The sequence below is a fragment of the Equus quagga genome, chromosome 8 (assembly GCF_021613505.1).
Source record: "Equus quagga isolate Etosha38 chromosome 8, UCLA_HA_Equagga_1.0, whole genome shotgun sequence".
NCBI classification, from domain to species: Eukaryota; Metazoa; Chordata; class Mammalia; order Perissodactyla; family Equidae; genus Equus; species Equus quagga.
Window position 1 is genome coordinate 29,299,242 of NC_060274.1, and position 17,417 is coordinate 29,316,658.

At 44.8% G+C, this 17,417-nt stretch overlaps 2 protein-coding genes across 12 annotated transcripts in view; one reads left to right on the plus strand and one right to left on the minus strand.

Annotated features, from left to right (window-relative positions):
- GSAP (gamma-secretase activating protein) overlaps nt 1–8,036 on the plus strand; it is a 79,951-nt gene extending 71,915 nt beyond the window's left edge. For 4 of the 9 annotated variants that reach the window (XM_046669855.1, XM_046669851.1, XM_046669852.1 and 1 more), the window contains 5 exons: nt 3,906–4,025; nt 4,913–4,974; nt 6,530–6,631; nt 6,788–6,887; nt 7,290–8,036. In XM_046669855.1, the coding sequence (XP_046525811.1) occupies nt 3,906–4,025; nt 4,913–4,974; nt 6,530–6,631; nt 6,788–6,887; nt 7,290–7,381 (476 nt within the window). In that variant the 3' untranslated portion in view covers nt 7,382–8,036. Of the gene's footprint in view, nt 1–1,380; nt 1,433–3,905; nt 4,026–4,912; nt 4,975–5,811; nt 6,107–6,529; nt 6,632–6,787; nt 6,888–7,289 lie in introns of those variants that run through there. The other 5 variants (XR_006889789.1, XR_006889787.1, XR_006889790.1 and 2 more) reach the window with 5 other exon arrangements.
- Nucleotides 8,037–9,899: 1,863 nt separating this feature from the next.
- CCDC146 (coiled-coil domain containing 146) overlaps nt 9,900–17,417 on the minus strand; it is a 114,616-nt gene continuing 107,098 nt past the window's right edge. Inside the window, exons 16-19 of one of the 3 annotated variants that reach the window (XM_046669843.1) lie at nt 15,920–16,048; nt 15,224–15,361; nt 11,842–12,090; nt 9,907–10,510 (exon numbers count right to left, since the gene is read on the minus strand). In XM_046669843.1, the coding sequence (XP_046525799.1) occupies nt 10,307–10,510; nt 11,842–12,090; nt 15,224–15,361; nt 15,920–16,048 (720 nt within the window). In that variant the 3' untranslated portion in view covers nt 9,907–10,306. Of the gene's footprint in view, nt 10,511–11,841; nt 12,091–15,223; nt 15,362–15,919; nt 16,049–17,417 lie in introns of all 3 variants that reach the window. The other 2 variants (XM_046669844.1, XM_046669845.1) reach the window with 2 other exon arrangements.

A 17,417-nucleotide genomic window follows, 5' to 3' on the forward strand; every position in this document is an offset into this window, starting at 1 on the left:
CATCCGGGATCCAAACTGGCGAACCCCAGGCCGCCGAAGCGGAACGTGCACACTTAACCACTGCGCCACTGGGCTGACATTGAGTTCTTAAGTGCTTGGAAGCTATAAGTTTTCCTTAGGATTTGGAAACAGGACCAAATCAGGCCTGAAAACACCCTTGGCATGTGTGTATGTGCTCATTCATTTAATTGGTCATTTGTCCATTCAATCAACAAACATTTACTGAGCAATTGTAACATGCCAGGTGCTGTGCTAAAAATTAGAGCAGTTACAAAAATTAACAAAAGTCTAATTGGGAAGATGTGCATATAAATCAGTATTCATTATAAGAGACAAATAAGCTCCCATTTGGTATAAACTACCTGCCTTATATTCATTACAGGTACGTTCTGAGGAGTGTTAAGCTTTCTGATAGCCGTCACTACATAGTATATATCAGCCAGTTTTATTAAATCTCTCCGTTCATACACATCTATCCATCCATCATCCTTCCATCATTAATTCATTCCTTTATCCGTTCACTTTAGGCCAACATGTATATGGTGCCCATTTTGTGCTTGGTACTGTTCTAAGTACTTTACGCAATTTAGCACATTTAATTTTCATTCTAACAATCCTAGGTGGTAGGAGTTTAAGTTGAACCACGTTAAATTGTCGATATCCAACCAGGTTTTGACCAACAACAGTGGCACTTTCATAGGGTTCCACTTAATATTATTCCCATTTTATAAATGGTGCCATTGAGGCACAGAAAGGTTAAGTAACTTGCATAAAGTCACACAGCTATTAAGCAACAGAGCCAGTATTCAAATCCAGGCAGTGTGGCTCCAAAATCTGTGCTTTTAACTACTATTCTGTGCTGCCTCTTGAATTTTATATTCCAGTTGAATTATTTGATGCTGAAACTTTGGCTATTTATGGGCCCTGAAAACCCGCACAGCACCTCTCAGCCTCTCTGCTTTTGTGATACAGTTTGGGCTTGTTCACGCTGTCTTTCTCCATACCCCTTATCTGATAGGGTCTGCTTGTAGGGGGGGCATAGAAGGAGTGTCTGTTGACTTTGTAGGGATCTGAAAGTGACGATTCTTGTGGAGAATGGATGTCTTTAAATGATCCCAATGGAATCTGAATTACGAAATGCCCTCTAGAAAGACCGAAGGGATTTCATGTAAACTTTCTGTGGCTTTCTGGCTTAAATTCCTGATTATTTGTCACTAACACAAAAGGCTTGGTAGAGGAGTGGACTGACACTTTCAGATTTGTTCATCCTGGACGTTCAAGCTCCTTTTGTAAATAAATGAAACTGACTTACTGGGGACAATATTATTTGTGGGAGCTCATAAAAATCCACTTTCTACAGAATATCGCCTTCCTCCACAGGGACGGATAAGGAAGGAAAACAAAATGTCATCCATGGTGATTGGGAATTATTGTGAGTAAGACTTAATGGCTTGTGTCCATGGATCCAGTAAGGAGAGCAATTTCTCTCTCTCCTTTTCTCAGAAATGTTCATGTGACATGGAAATAGAGGCGAAGCGATGCCGGGTCGTGTGTGTGTGTGTAAATACTCGGCATTTTTTTGCGTATAGGTATAAATGTGCTTGCTTGCCAGGCCTGCTGGAGCAGTAAGAACTGTTTGAGTTCCAAGCGTCAGAAACTTGTCGCCCGAATTGTTTAAAGCAAAAAGGGAATGAGCACCACAAAAAGGAAGTCATGGTTGAGAGCTGGAGCGTTTGCAGTTTAAGAGGGACCGGTGGTCCCCTCGCTGGCGAGAGAAGACCCGGAGCCTGGAGGGCGAGGACGGGCTGGTGGAGAAGCTCGCTCTTCGGGCACGGCTGCCTGCTGGCGGCCCATTTGCTCTGTCGCTTAGAGCTGATGCGCAGAGAGGGGGCCGAGGGTGGGCTGTTGGATTTGGGGCTGTGCCCAGGGACCGTTAGGGCATGGACGCAGGACCAGAGAAGGAATTTCGAATCCAGGAAATCTATGATAAACTTTTCTTCAGAAACAATTTGTCACTGTTTTTAATCCTGGGAAGAATGTCCAAATCCATTTGAAAAGTCTCATGTTGTTGAGCAGCTGGTAAAAGCACTGTTTTTTTGGATTCAGGGAAGCTAGTGGCCTCCTCTCGTTGTTAGCCCGTTCACATCTGCTGTGAGCAGAGTCTGCACTTTGTGTGAGCCTGGACGCTGCCAGGACTCCGCACTCAAGTCCCCCACTGCTCTTGACTCATGTGCTCAGAGGGGAGCCTCCGTGATTTCTCTGAGGCAAGTCCCTGCCCTTTGGCCATCGTTTCTTCGTCACGCAGGCTCCCAAGCTTAGGCCGCGAGTCTTCGGCTCTCCACACTCACATCCGATCTGTCTCCGAGGGTACCTGCTGCTGTGCCTCTCCGACCCCTTCCTTCTCGTTCCCTTCTGGGCCCTCATTCCATCCTGCCCGGCGTCGTCCAGTCGCCTCCTGACGGGTCCTCCTTCCTCCTGGAGCAAACTGTTCCTCCAGCCGCCTTTGCCTGTTGCCATTTTCATACTCCCAACGTAAAGCTCAGATCCTCTTTCCATCCTGCTCGAAAGCTGTCAGGGCCCCCCTGAAGTTTACTAAATAATACATTTCTTGGGATTCATTGAATAAACCTTTCCAGCTTTACCTTCCATCCTTCCTCTTGCACACCAGACCCCAACTCAACTGGATGACACAGTCCTTTCTCAACACGCGCCATGCTGTCTCATCTTTGGGCCTGTGTTCATGTTGTCCCGTTAACCCACCTACCAGTCACCGAGGACAAGGTTGTGGTTAAAAGCCGAGGCTACAATCCCACAGCCTGCGTTCACATTTCCGCTCTGCCGCTTACTATGTATAGGATGCTGGGCGTGTCTCTGAGCTCCTGAGAATCTCGGTTTCCCCACTTAGAAAGTGGGGTCACCTCACGGCGTCTGTGAGGGTGGGGTGCCAGTGCGTGGACTGAAGGCCCCGCACGTGGTTGGTGTTGGTCGCTGCTGTTACACCACGTGCTGTGCTCGTCATAGCCCGGCTCTAGGCTCAGAGCGGGAGGCCCAGAAAGGCTGAGTTACCCACACCTAGGAAGCACAGCAGGACCCGAGCCTCGGTCTGCTCATGCTGACCCTGCTTTTTCTGCTGTCTCCACTCGGAGACTGTCTCGCCTCGTTCCCACGCGCGGGCCCTGCATTCACCCCCCAGAGCTCCGCTCACGTGCGTCTTGTCCAGGAGGCTTTTCTGATTCTCTCCTGGCCTGCTAGCTGCCTCTCGCGTGGAAGCTGTTCTTCTTCTTCATGCTTAGTGGTGCACGTAGAGCTCTGGCTCTGTGGGCGCCGGGTAGCCCTGCCCACGGAGACGGCAGCTGGAGAGTGCGCCTTCCTCCATCGTCTGCTGTCAGACCGTATCGTTTTAATTCTTCTTCTCTATAATCTAGTCCAAGACCGCGAAAGCCTTTCTCTAGGGCCTACCCAGAGATCAGGCATAGAGACTGCCCCCTTCTGGTCCAAATTTTGTCCCTTTCCCCAAAATGGTCCCTGTCCACCAGCCCTTCAGCCTGGGCACGTGGAATGGAAGCTCTCCTGTTACTTTTCCCCCCTGGCCATTTTGCCGTGGAATTGCAAACCTATTAAACAGTGAAACCATTTTTCATGGGGCAGGCCTTGCGCTCTTTTTGCCTAGGAAGGGGCACAAGGTGAAGGGAACTCAGACTCACTGGGAACTGACTGGATACCCAGCACAATGCTTAGGCGTTGATAGTACAAAGAAGGGCGCTTAGACCTCGTTTTCAAGGAGCGTTCATTTGACTCTGGGTGCTGAGCACTGAGTAAGTGCTGTGTTAGCATCACCAGACTCGTCCCCTCTGGAAGGTGGGATGCTGGCCAACCGTGTTTGCCTCCCGGGTCCCTCCTCCCAGGGTTCCACACTCTGCACACGGTCCTCGGCGTGCGCTGTCTCCCTTTGCACAACCTGCTGCATTACATTGATAACGGGGTGTTGCTTCTCACGGAGACGGCCGTCACCAGGCTCATGAAAGGTAAGAGGCTCCCAGGTGGCCGGCCTGCTCCTCCCAGTCTGAGCACCACCCACGGGTGGCTCCGTGGGTGTGCCACCTGGGTGGGCGCGCAGGGCCCTGCCGCCCTCAGAAGGGCCCCACGCCCCGTTGAACGCTCTGCATTAAATCTTGAATTCTTACTATTTGAACAAGGGGTTCCTCATTTTCACGTGCAGTAGGTCCCATAAATGGCACAGCTGGTCCCTCTATCTGGAGGGCAGATCGCTTCCTGTAACCCCCATCGGGCCAATTTGAAGGCCTTCGCCCCTCAAGAGGCCCCACAGGGCTCTCAGTACACACTCGGCTGTTAGATTCCTTTTCTGTACAAGAGGGCACTTGAGGACAAGGAGACTGAAGGCTCGATTTCTCAAGAAAATGTCATGAAATGGCTGACTTTCAGCTGACTAACTCGGTCATCTCCAAGTTAGACTTGAAATGCAAGAAAAATTAGGGAGAAATGCAGGCTTATGTGAATTTAGACTTTAAATCATGTGTGTAGTGGAATCACTCTCACGTAAATTATTCAGTTGTGGTATTTTATAGAGGAGTTTTGTTAATACATATTAAAGTGCTTGCCGTTCCGCGAGGTGCCTTCTGTTTCAGGTTAGCCGGTAAAATTGCGTTGTGACAGGCAGCCAGTTACAGAACCGTGTCCCATGATAGGTACAAACAGCTTCATTACAAAATCTCTTTTTATGCAGAGAGACACAAAGTCAAAACTTCAGAGCGTTGTCAGACTTTGCTTGAAACACAAGGCTGGGACGTGTGTTAGAAGCATGAAGCACTCAAGTATTATTAGCTTGCTCAGGTATTCAAATGGAGCTTGCTTGTTTTTTTTCATTTTTGCCCATTTCTAAACTTTCTTATAGATCTGGACAACACAGAGAAAAGTGAAAAACTGAAATTCAGCATCATTGTGCGACTTCCTCCAGTAAGCCTGAATTATCTTTTATTTTCTCCCTAACCCTTGGCATGAACCTTCTTCCATTTTTTCTTGCAAGAAGAGCAGTTAGTTGCTTTGGGCTAAAGTCAGTGGAATTGTTTGACTTCTCAGCCCTCTCCAAGCCACCCCGTCTGTCCCCACCCCTCCATCGGCGGCTCCCCTGGGCCTGCACAGGGCTCGCTCCCCTGGCTTTGTAATGCCTTGGCACAGCCCACCTAGAACATTTAGCCATTTTCTCCTCTTAGGAAACCACACTAATATTTACATCTGTGAGTCCGAGGCGACGGAGAGGGGAAACATGTGCTCTTGGCCTTTAAACTGATAAGAAATTTAAATACAGGTGAGGTCAGAAGGTTCTGGAACCGCATTTCCTCCCACTGTCGTGTCCACCCTGGCAGGAAAGCACTCCTGGGTCAAAGGAAGAACCAGAAACACGAGGGAACGGGTTACACAGGCTCTCTTTGTTTTTGTGGGGGATATTAGCTCTCAGAGTCAGAAATACTGTGAGAACGTGGAATTCCACAGCAAGGTCTTCAGAGCCCCTGACCGTGACGCCCTGGCCCTCGAGCCTGAGCCGGCTCCGTGTGCTGTTTACATGCCTCGCACGGCACTCCATCTCTGGCATGGTCCTCCCACGAGGAGATGTCCACTGCCTTCTGGACCTAATCGTCTTGCTTTGTAACACCCTCTCCCCTCATGGGTTTAGGGAAGCAAAGGCAGGAATGGAAAACAAAGCATATTTTCCAGGGCTAGGTCTCTCTGAGGAATATCCCTGAACTTTTAGTTTGGTCTCCAAATTTGATTTTTCTTGCCTCCTTCTCTTAGGGAATTAAAATTTTCTGGGCAAGACGCGGGCAAAGAGGTTGATCTAAACGTGCCTACAACCTTTAGTTTCCTATCAAGACATCACTTGGGGTTGGCATGCAGATGCCCAGTTTTGAAGAATAGCAGATGAACTCCATTTCAGAAAAAGAATTTAGCGACATCGATGTACAAACTGCTTTTACCTCAGGCTGGATTTAAGGGAGTATTTATTCAAAATTCAGAAGCACACCTCATAGGGAACGGCCTTTCAACAAGAGTCATTAACCATCAAGGGCCTGTCTTGTAGACGAACCAGGTACCGTGGAATAATACTTTAAAAATTATGACTAGATATAAGGTCCATTTGCTTAATGCAGTGTGAGCTATATTCTCCTATTTTTTCCATCCTTTTATTTTTTTTGTTGACTTTATTTTTTTAGAGTAGTTTGAGGTTCACAGCAAAATTACGTGGAAGCTACAGAGATTCCCATGTACCCCCTGCCCCCACACATGCCCAGCCTCCCCCCCACTGTCAGCATCTCCCACCAGAGGGTACATTTGTTACAACTGATGAGCCCACCCTGACACGTCATAGTCACCCGAAGTCCATATTAGGGTTCACTCTTCGTGTTCACCCTGTGAGTTTGGACGAATGTGTAATGAGATGTATCCATCATTATAGTGTCATACAGGGTACTTTCACTGCCCTAAAAATCCTCCTCTACATATCTTTCAATAGCTTATTGGTCAGAAGATCTGTCGACTTTGGGACCATCCTATGAGTTCTAACATTATTTCACGGAACCATGTGAAGCGACTGCTTCAGGACTATAAGAAACAGGTGAGTCTGTGTGAAAGCGCAGCCCCACTAAATGTTTTTTGGGTCCTGTTTGCCCCATTTTAACAGATCCCTAAGGACAGCAATTGTAGTTCTTAGCATTTTCAGTTGGTGCTTGTTTTGAAGCGTCAACTGAGACCAGAGCTGTTTCCCTTTTAGCCCCGGAGTTCTGTAATTGACAAGTCGTCGTACAGTGTAGAGTTTCTGCCTCTGAACTACTTCACTGGAATCCTGACAGATATAGAATCCTCCAGTCAAGGTAATTCACGCCTCTGCTCTCCCGTGTCCCTGCGTTTCCCTTGACACGGCAGTCAGTCCCTGTTCACCACTGTGTACCTTTTTCTTTCCAAAATATCCCTTACTTATAAGTAGGTCCTTAATGAAATTGGTTTTAATTAGCAATACACAGTTTACTACCTAGAGTAAATTCCCAAAGGAGTAATCACGTTTGAGGTCTTAAAAGGGTTTAAGAGGTTAAAAACTCATGTGGTTGATGCGAATGGCCTTTCTTGGTGCTGAGGTTTAATGAATTTTAACAACACATTCTCGGAATAACGTGTTTTCCCAGAATATAAAAATAATTATGATTCAGTGAGTGTGGGCACAATGTTATCAACGTTCCATGGCTTCATAATCACTCTTTTCTGTCTCTTTTTTCCAGCTCTGAATGCTTTTGAAGGACATGACAATGTGGACGCAAAATTTGTCGAGGAAGCCGCTCTGAAGCACACCATGGTGCTTTTGGGCTTATAAAAGAGGAAACGCAATTCTCTCCGCTTCCAATATTTTCATCTTGCTCATTGGCTCTACTTCTGTTGACGATTCTTGAGCAATATTTAAAATTGGTACCCCAGACCAGAATAGAGTGTGGGCCGTCTGGATCTCAGTCCAGCACCTGTCCAGACGGACCTGCACAGTGGTCCCTCATCCAAGTTTTGAACAGCAGCTGAGCAGTCAGGTACGGAGAGATGACAAACGGTCCAGGGAGGAGGCAGTGGCATAAATGATGCTCCTCCTGGTGACTTATCTTCCTTGCGCTTTATAGGCCAAAAGCTGCCTTCTGTTGCACTCTGAAATAAAATGTGCTTTAAAAATGTAGGGAACAGTACTTAGAAAAACAAAAACTAGATGTGCCATTGAAAATAACATGTGACAAATGGAAAAATTAAATATTGCATAAAAACTATGTTTGGAAATAGAATACTTTTTAAAAACCTGAATTTGGACTAAGTCAAATCTGCTATTTTCCAGTATAGAATAATTTGTAACATACAGCAATTTGTACATACAGTATTTAGAGTAGGATTTGTCTTTGTGATGGTTCAAATGGGACTGTATTTAATATTTTAAAGTTTTTTTATATTTATAAAAGTTTGATTTATTAATGTCTTATTAAAAAAATGGGAAGTTTTGGCCTGGCTCTTTTGTGCTTTGAACATAGCCTTTTTATTCCATCCATGAATCATGAGTCCATGAACATGGCCCTTCAAAGGCCCCCATGACACCAAACTAGTTCTCTTTTTTCCTCTCTCTCCTACAGTGACTTCATTCTGACCCTTAATTACAGTTGCTGCCTGGAGTCAGCTCAGAACCCTTCACTTTTCTTTCTTCACACTGTTTCCCTCATTGAACTTGTGAAATTTTAATGATTATAAGAAGTATTACTAGCTGGTATAATAATTCAATTTTTTATTTTTATTTTTGGTGAGGAAGATTGGCCCTGAGCTAACATCTGTGCCAACCTCCCTCTATTTTGTATGTGGGTCGCTGCCACAGCATGGCTTGATTCCACTCCTGGGATCTGAACCCACAAACCCAGGCCACCAAAGCAGAGCACACGAACTTAACCACTACGCCACTGGGCCGGCCCCTCAACTTCTTTTTAAAATCATTATTGTGTTCTGAAAATCGTCCTCTCCTGCAGAATTTCCCTTTTTGGTCAAATACTTTGTGGTCACTGAGTCTCAAGATCTTGGAGCCGTCTCAGCAAGGCAGTGCTGATATTTTCTCTCGATAAGATCACTATTTTTCATTCCCTACCCTGTTCTTTTCATGCTAGGGTTGTTTCAGTCGCTTCCTAAAGTCTAATTCATCTGACTTATATTTGAGATAAACGCTAGTTTGACCTGTCACTCCTCTGCTCATAATTCTTCAATAACATGCCCTTCGTTACAGGATAAAACCCAAACTCCTTGACACACACGGTCTCCCAAACCCCGAACTTACACAGTTTCCCGATGTGAACACGCTGCTCCCGCCGGGCCAGACCACTGCACCTTGAACCCAACTTGTGTCTTCTTACTTCCAAGCCTTGCTCGGGCTCCTTCCCCACCTGGAATCTCCTTTCCACCTATGGAAATCTTGTTTATGCTTAAGGGCCAGATAAACATTCCATGGGACCGTGGTCCCTGGCCATTCCAACACACAGTGGCGCCTTCCCCTCTGAGCCAGTAGCACACGTTGTGAAACTTAAGCATATGATTCCTCCGACACAGGAGCTGGTTTGGAGCGTGCAGTATTTCTTTGTATTAACCACACAGCTTACGCAGAGTCACTCCTCATAGGTGCTCCCGTGTAATTGCTTTTGAGTAGCTTCACAGCAATCAGGTTAGAGCCAGGACTTGTAGACTGAGAACGAGCTCAAATTTCCCTCCAATCTGGCAGGATGGGGGCTCGGAGCAGATTTTGTTTGATTTAGCAAAATAAAGGGATGTGATATTTCTCACTCCCACAGCTGTGAAATAAAATTCATAACTGATACCAATATGAAATAAAGAGAGTTTGAGCATATTAAGGAATTTAAAAATCACAGATTTCAAATCTACATGTGTATTTTTATATGTGAAAAAGTGTAAAAACAAAATTAGGAAAATATACTTGGGTGAAATGCAATAAAATTAGAGTAATGAAGTAAGTGGAACTGGCCTCATTTTCAACTCTTTCATGTGCAAAGTTATAAATATTTTCAGTGAAATTTTGAAAAATCTGGTATCAGAACTTAGAATAATCATGAATTTATTTGCATATAACGTTGTGAAAAATTTAGATCTATAAGAAAGATAAATCGGGGCATAATTATTTTTGTAGCAAAAGGGTTCTTTCCTTGTAAAAAGAATCACCATAACATTACTTTAGACACGACAAGCTTCCCACTGCTTTTTCCTTGATTTAGGTTTACCACCATTCACTTCAAAGACAGCCATTTATTTAACAGAGTTCTGCCCCTATGATACTCAGGCTATTTTCCTTTTCAAATAATCATTCTATCTTTCTCTTTAAAGTGAGTAGATTGAACAGTATTTTTTTTTCCTTCAATAAACAAAGACCAGTCTGCCAATTTCTGTATGTCATTGAAAACTGATTTATTTTATTGCGTTTTCATAGTGCCTGGCCTACTATATATTTCTGAAAGGTAGTCAACATACAGAGTGAAAAAGACAGAAATGGGCAATGCAGATATCCTCTTTGACATAGTTGTAGGACAATTCTGTGTCCTACTCAACGTCAGATGAAGCCTGGTGACAGGTCGGTGTGAAAGGATGCCGTGTGGCCCTCCGTGGTTGATGATGGATGCCATGTTTGTGTGTAGTTTGGAGCGATTACACTGACATTTCCAGCTGTAGATATGAGGAAGCCTGGTTGACACAACTCCTCGAGAAGCCTGCATTGGTCACATACTCAGATTTCTATTGGCTTTATAACAGGTTTCCTTATGTGCCTCATATTGGCCCCAGGCTCACTGGGCTTAAAAGGAGCCAGAGCGCCATACGGTTTTGGCAAAGGAAGAGTGGCCTCAGCCTCTGGGATGTAGGCATTTGGACGCGGCTCTGCAGTCGTGTAAACACCATCGGGCAGCTGGCGATTATCTGCTTCCAAGAACTCCTGCAAAGAATGATTTTCGTTTTTCAGTTTTCTGAAAACTCTGCTGAAGTCACTTCATCCTCAGGGCCCAAGAGACGCAGATGGGGTCTGAGCAGCCTTAGGCTGTGCTGGCTGATACTCTCCAAAGGGATGGGAGGGTGTGAGGGTGGAGTCACCATACACACACACACCCCCATGCCAGCTCATTGGAATGACCCATGTTGCTCAAGCATCACTCTCTTCCTGGGGTTTCGGGTTTACCATGAACTGGTTGCTGGGTCCTAAATTCACTATATTCCAACCTCAATACCTGTCATCAAGCACTAATTATTTGCATGTTTTGACAAAGGCAGGACAATCTATTTCTTTTGGAAAGTCACTGATGAGCAGCTGTGGCAAAGGAAGAGATAAGGAGTGAAGGAGGACCAGGGAGAGCAGTGGGCAGCGGCTGGCCGTGAGCCTCAAGGTCCTCAAGAGTCTGCCTGCGCTGCTGGAAAACAGAGGAATCTCTGAGAGCGTTAAAAGGAATTCTAAATAATGGAGACAGGTAAATGACAGCGGGACACCCTAGGTAAATCTGAATGCCCTACAAAACAGAGTCCCGGGCGCTGTGGGAATTACAAGTCAGCCCTGCTCTCGGGTGCTCCTGGTATGTGTTGGGAAGGCACCTCATTCTTGGGTTAGGGAGTGAACAGTGATCCTCTTGGGACGTCTACTTAACAGTCTGAGAGGGAGTTGTAGGTCCCCAGGATGTAGTCTCCTTAGAATGAGATGCCAAATTCCATTCTAAGAACATTGAAAGGTCATGGGAGTAGGCGGAAGAACTGGGCACCCGACTTGCAGGCGGAGTCCGTGATAGACCTAGCCTTAGGCCAGTGGCGGGAGAGGAAAGGGGTGGCCTTGAGGCTGGTGATACACAGCAAGTGCAGAGTCTGCAGAAGGCCGTGACAACCGTAATATGCTGGAGGCCTCGCAGTGTGCTGGGGCTGCCACATGGGCGTGGAAGAGTAAGGTGGGGTCTGAGCAGGGTGCAAGGACAGAGACTGGAGACCTGTGGATAAAACCAATGCCAGCCTAGTCTTTGCCATGCCAGTGGGAGCCCAGGATGTAAGACTGTGGGGTGCGACTCGGTGCTGCCCAGTGTTCCCCGGGGAATATTATGGCACTTTGGACTATCGTACTTTGATGCGTCTACAGAATATTGAAAAACAACAAAGTTTCTTTCTAATGACTGTTGGGACTATGTGTGTGATAGAGGGGGAAATTTTCCCTATATTTTGGGAGAACTGAAGCCCCTGAGAACAACCCTTCCTGCCACATGTTATAAATGCAACACAGAAGCCACAGCTTACCCGAGACTTTTCAGCGATGGCCAAGGCATACATTTCTTCATCTCGAAGTACCTTCAACCATTCTCTCTCAATCTCTTTATTGAGTGGCAGACCCTTTTCTATCCTGGAATTGCAAGAGAAGATGAATTCTTCTTTCTCCCTGACTTCCTTTTGGAGTTCAATAGCCAGAGCTTGTTTCATGGACAGCTCGGCAACAAGAGCCATCATTTTTTCAGTAGCATCTTTGATCTTCTTCCGGTAGCCGTTCATCTAGAATTAAAGAACCCAAGGCTTAGCCTATGTGTCCATTCCATGAAGAGTTGAAGAAAATGGCAGGTTGCTGCCTGTCTGTGATGGTGGGGGGCGTTCTTGCCCGAAGGAAGGAGAGTTTAAGTGGGAGTTTATAGAAAATAAGAATTGGAGGAGACCTCAGCGATTGAGCCCAACACCCTGGCTGTGTAAATAAGGACAAGGAGGGAAAAGGAAGAGATCTATTCATCTGGATACTGGACTTCCAAGTGGATAGCGTGGAGGGGAATAGTTCAATCTCTTTTTTTTAAGGGGTGATAAAGAGAGGGGGAAAAATGTGTTCTTGATGTCCACGTTCTGACCTACTTTTGCCATGTTATTGGTCACTTATCCAGCAGAAAAAAATCTGGTAGAACAAAAACAATATTTAAAAGTTACTCTTTACTTCTATAAGATGATCAGCAGAGATCCTACACTGAAGTGATTGCCAATGGAAAGGATCACACCTCAACGTGTTTGTATTAGCCATCGTAATTCCTGGGACGCATCAAGATTAGGTCACAGACAAGCAGGAGCTGACCTGCTTGGGAAAATCTGGCCAATAATTTGAAATGAAATGTTCCTGGTTGTGTGTGTGTGTTTACCACTTCACACCAGCTATTTATCATCAAAGAATTAAAAGATAGGACTAAGTGGAAGAACTGATTTTAAAGGACAGAAAAGAAGTGAGCTTGGAATTGGTGGTACCTGTGTGCTTTCTGAAAAGGGGCTGCAGCCAGGGCGGGGCTGTGAGTGGTGGCACCTCCCACTGCCAACGCCCTCTGTCCTGTTGCCTGGCCTTGTTTCTGCTTCATGCCCTGTTTCACTACTGACATGATCTATGTATTCAGCTATTTGGTGATTGTCTGTCGTCCCAGAAGAATGTACTCTGCGTGAAGGCAAGGACTCTTTGTTTTATTCATATTCCCAGTGCCCAGCATGGTGCTTGAACATAGGAGGCACCAGGCAAAGCTAAAATGTTTGTTGAATGAGGGAATGAATAAATTCTTAGTCTATTTTAATCCTTTAGTCCTTTGAACTAGGGTGAACTGAGACATGCGTATGAGCTTCCATAAACTACACCTGACCCCAAAACACTTTCCTCTCCTAATCGAGCATGCACTGGCCTATCCGTACATTTGCCTGGAGAAATGTTGCTGCTAGTGATTTACCTGCCTCTGAAAATGTAACTGCTGACTGTTATGTACCAACTTTGGCTCCTTGATAAGGAATGTAAATTTTTATAACTCTTCCTTACTGCACTAATTTTTAGGAAGCAAACATTGAATAAAAATGACTACCATTTAAAAAAAATGACTACCATTTAAAGCTTCAATGATGAGTCATTATGTCTATCTTAAAGTTCGTAATTCATTAGCCATCGTGCACTTTGGGGGGCGGGGTGTGTGCATGTGTGTGTGTAACTAGCCAACTTCCCTTCTCCATAAATCAAAGAAAGGATGGTGTTATTCTGGGTTCTCTAAGTCTTGGCTGAGATTTCACATTTTCTGTTCATTTGGCAAACTTAAGATGAGAGACTCGAGACACGCATTCTTGTTGAGCACCCGCAAGGGGCTAGGCCACTTCTGCTCGACTGTGTAATGCTTGCAACAACTTCAGCTGGTGTCACACCCATTTCACAGATCAGCAAACTCAGTCTGAAGATCATTTACATATCTTGCTCAAGGTCACTTGCTGGAATTGGTCAATCACAGATCTGGGATCTGAGTGTCTTTCTACCTTCCAGCTCTGCCTACCATGAGGAGATGATCTCAGCTATGCTGGAACCTTCCTGGCCACGGGACCATGAAGGGTCACAGTAGACATCACTGGCATTTCTCTAGCATCACAGTTAACTTCCAGACAGACTCTCCCATCAGCCTTGACAAGCCAGCCCTCGGGGTAACTGACTTCCCCCAAAGAAAGGGACATTCATTTTGCAAAAGGAAGGAAGGCAACATTTAAAGAAACATTGGACATGCTAATTCAGACAAAGTTCATGAGCCTAAAAAAGTCCCAACATTTCTTATTCTGTGAAGTAAACTGGTGATTCGGCACAAGGCCGCTGGACGGATTGGTCCAGTAGTGGAAGTCGTCAGAGCAGAAGCCAAATAAAATGCAAAGGAGCCTTGAGATTTACAATAATTTCCTACTTATTTAGTGTGCCAGAACTGTTTCTAGAATGCGACTGTTTACTTACTCAGTAAATGTTTTTCTAGAGTTTAGCACATGCATTGGAGAAATAAGAACAGGGCACAGCCACTGCCCTCAGGAGCCCAGTCGGGGGTGGGGTTACCATTATCTATTATCTTCGCTGTCTGCCCCTCTAGACAGTGTGGGCCATGTGTCCCTTCCTCTTTGGTTCTGCCCTCCTGCCTAGCATGACAGCCCACAGAGCAGGGGCAGCAACTATTGCTGACTTTACTCCCTGTGCTGTCACAGCGGGATGCTCCAAGGGGCCATGGAGGGCCAGGTCCTGCTGCGTCTGCATCACCATCATCCCTCCTGCTGGATGCTCCTTTCACTGAAGCTTCTAGTAGTCCCAGCCCAGACCCTGTAGCTTTGAATCAGCACTCCGGATTAGTGCTCCAGAAATTAGGGAGCTCCATGTCGCTGGCCTTTCCTCACTACTGGAGCCTGGCGGTGGCTCCACTCCACAGTGTGACAGGCCCAGGTGTTGTGTGACTGCTGTTCTCTTTAATGGCTCCCTTCCATTTCTGGGATCTGCCCGAGTTCTGGATTGGGGCAGTTACCATGCAGACCGCTGGATAGGTGAGGCCCTCCATTCACAAGGAACTAGAAAGGATTTAATTTGGCACATGAAATATAAAGATAATAATCGTCATATTTGAGTAGGTGCCCTGAAAGTGAAACTTGTATACTGTCATTGAAAATCTTGGGTTTTCCTGCTATAAAGTAAATTCATTCAGGAAACAAGACTGAAACTTATTTTGGACAATTCTCTAAGAGTCATCTTTCCATTTTTAATTTTACATCTTTAGGTTTCTCTAGTCAAAAAGCCTAATCTCTCTGACACTTCTCAATAAAGAGTGTGGAAAATGACAAATAAGAAAGGAGTAAGCGCAGAAGAGAGAAGGCAGGGTCTTGGGCAGACCTTCTTGGCTAACAGCAGTGTGTCCTGCTTGCAGGCCTGAGTTTTGCTGGAGAGCCTGTCCGTGAGCCGGGAGACCTCTTCATAGATGAAATCCTTCTCCAGCAACTTCTCCTCCTTCTTGGCTAGCTGTAGTGCCAGCTACGGTCAACAGCAATTTCAATAGGAAGGGAAAAAAAAGGTCATGCAAGTTAAAATCTTCTTTCCTAATTACAGTATTATTTTTCCCCCTTAATGAAGACATATTGCTTTTGCAGTTACCAAGATATCTCTAGAAAGTCTTTAGAGCTGGGCTAAGTCCACACTTCCCGGGCCCCAGCCCCCTCCAGATAGCTCTGGGAGTTCTTCCTCTCCATGGTGGAGAAGGGCCCTCTCAGCTCCCTCTAGCTTCCATGTTGCCATTCCTCTGATGTGCTCCCAGCAGGAAGACAAATTAATCCATTCAAGATGCCCAAATTGCTCCTTTGGGCTATGAGACAAAGGTGGGCATCTTGAAACTACTCATTTTTATTTCTTTTGGCAAGAGTCTAAAAGACAAGCTTAGGTTTCGTTACTAGATCACAATGAAAGGACCATATTAGTGGCTAGAATAATGAGAGATAAATCTGTTTGCATAACATGAAACAGCACCACAGACATCCATCCATGACACTGATCAACAAGGGGCTGATAAACGCTGTTTTAAAAAAGAATGTTTACCTCGTCTAATTTTTTGACCATTTCCTCTTCGGTCATATCTTTCCCTGGAAGGAAGCGGGTTCTGTTCTCACTCTCAGGATTTACAAACCGTTTCTCCAGGTCTTTTATTTTGTCTGTACACTGTGAAAACTATTAAACAAGAAAGAAACATTAACTCTAAAACTAACTCTCTTGCTCAGTAAATCTTAAAACCACATGGCCCAGGGGCCTTAGAGTCTGTCAGTAGACCAACCCAAGCCAAGGGGGAAGAGACCTCTAGCACCCCATCTGCTGGGACTTATGGCTAAGCAATGTTTCCTCTCACCTGTGGTTCTATGAGGACGATGCCTGTAACTGAGCCCTCAAGGCCAGGCAGTGACTTCTGAGTCATCAAAGGAAAAGCTGGTTTTTAAACCCGTCCTTTGATGACTTCCCATTTTGTGTTATACTCATGGGAGCTGTGTGGTCACAGAGCTCCAAGAATACAGACTTGACCTCTTCAATGCAGGTGGTTACAGAGGCCAATGTGGACAACATACAAGTTATATAACATACTAGACTCCAGTTTAAAACCCTTTGCTGGGAATAGGTTTCATGGCTTCCCAAAGAAGAGTAAAGTTTTTAACTACTAGGTCAACACAATGCACAGTCTGTGAGGAATAGCCTGAACTATTTTTATCTTTTTTGCTAAATAAATACCCTTTATAATGTTTTAGATATTTTACTTATTTCATTTATATATAAATATATCAACTACATTTGTTGAATCAATGAGACTTTGGAGGTGGATGAAGAAATACGGCAACTCTCAAGTAGGAGGGCTGGCCAAGCTTGGTTTTTGTTTCATAGACAGAGATGTGGAACATGGTGAAAATCAAGAGTTATCATTTTCAGCTTTTCTGCTGAACACCTGTATAATCTCAGGCAAATCATTTATTTTCTCTAAACCTTAGTTTCTTCAACTGTCAAATGGGAAGATAAGGCCCAATCTCAAGGGGTTGATCCATTAAACGAGATAACTTATTTAAAGCACTTTACAACATGTTTAAGAGTGATATAGGCAGAATCTAAAATTTTTAATTTATGGTCTTCCTCCTGACAAAAAGAATTTTAAATGGTGACATAAATAATTTAATTTTTTTATTCTTCTTCTCTCTCCACACTCCATAATTAGATGCCCTTAATATGGAGTTAAAGTATACATATATACGTAATTAAGCATTTGCTGTATTTATTTTTAAAAACACTTAATGTTTCCTTTTCTTAATTAGGAAATTAAATAAGAAACAAAATTACGGTGCTTGCTTATCAAAGTGGTGCCTGACTGATCTTATTTTCCCATGGGCCTTTGAGGAAAAACTGTTTACTTTTTCTATATAAAATAGTTTTCTTGTGTCCTAAGATAGTTCAGTTTCAAGATCCCTAAAAGGAGCTGTAAGTACAAGCACCAGGAAAGTATGACTCATCCTAATCCTTGGATTAGTCTGTTGGACGATTAGAAACTGTTTCAAACAGCTGA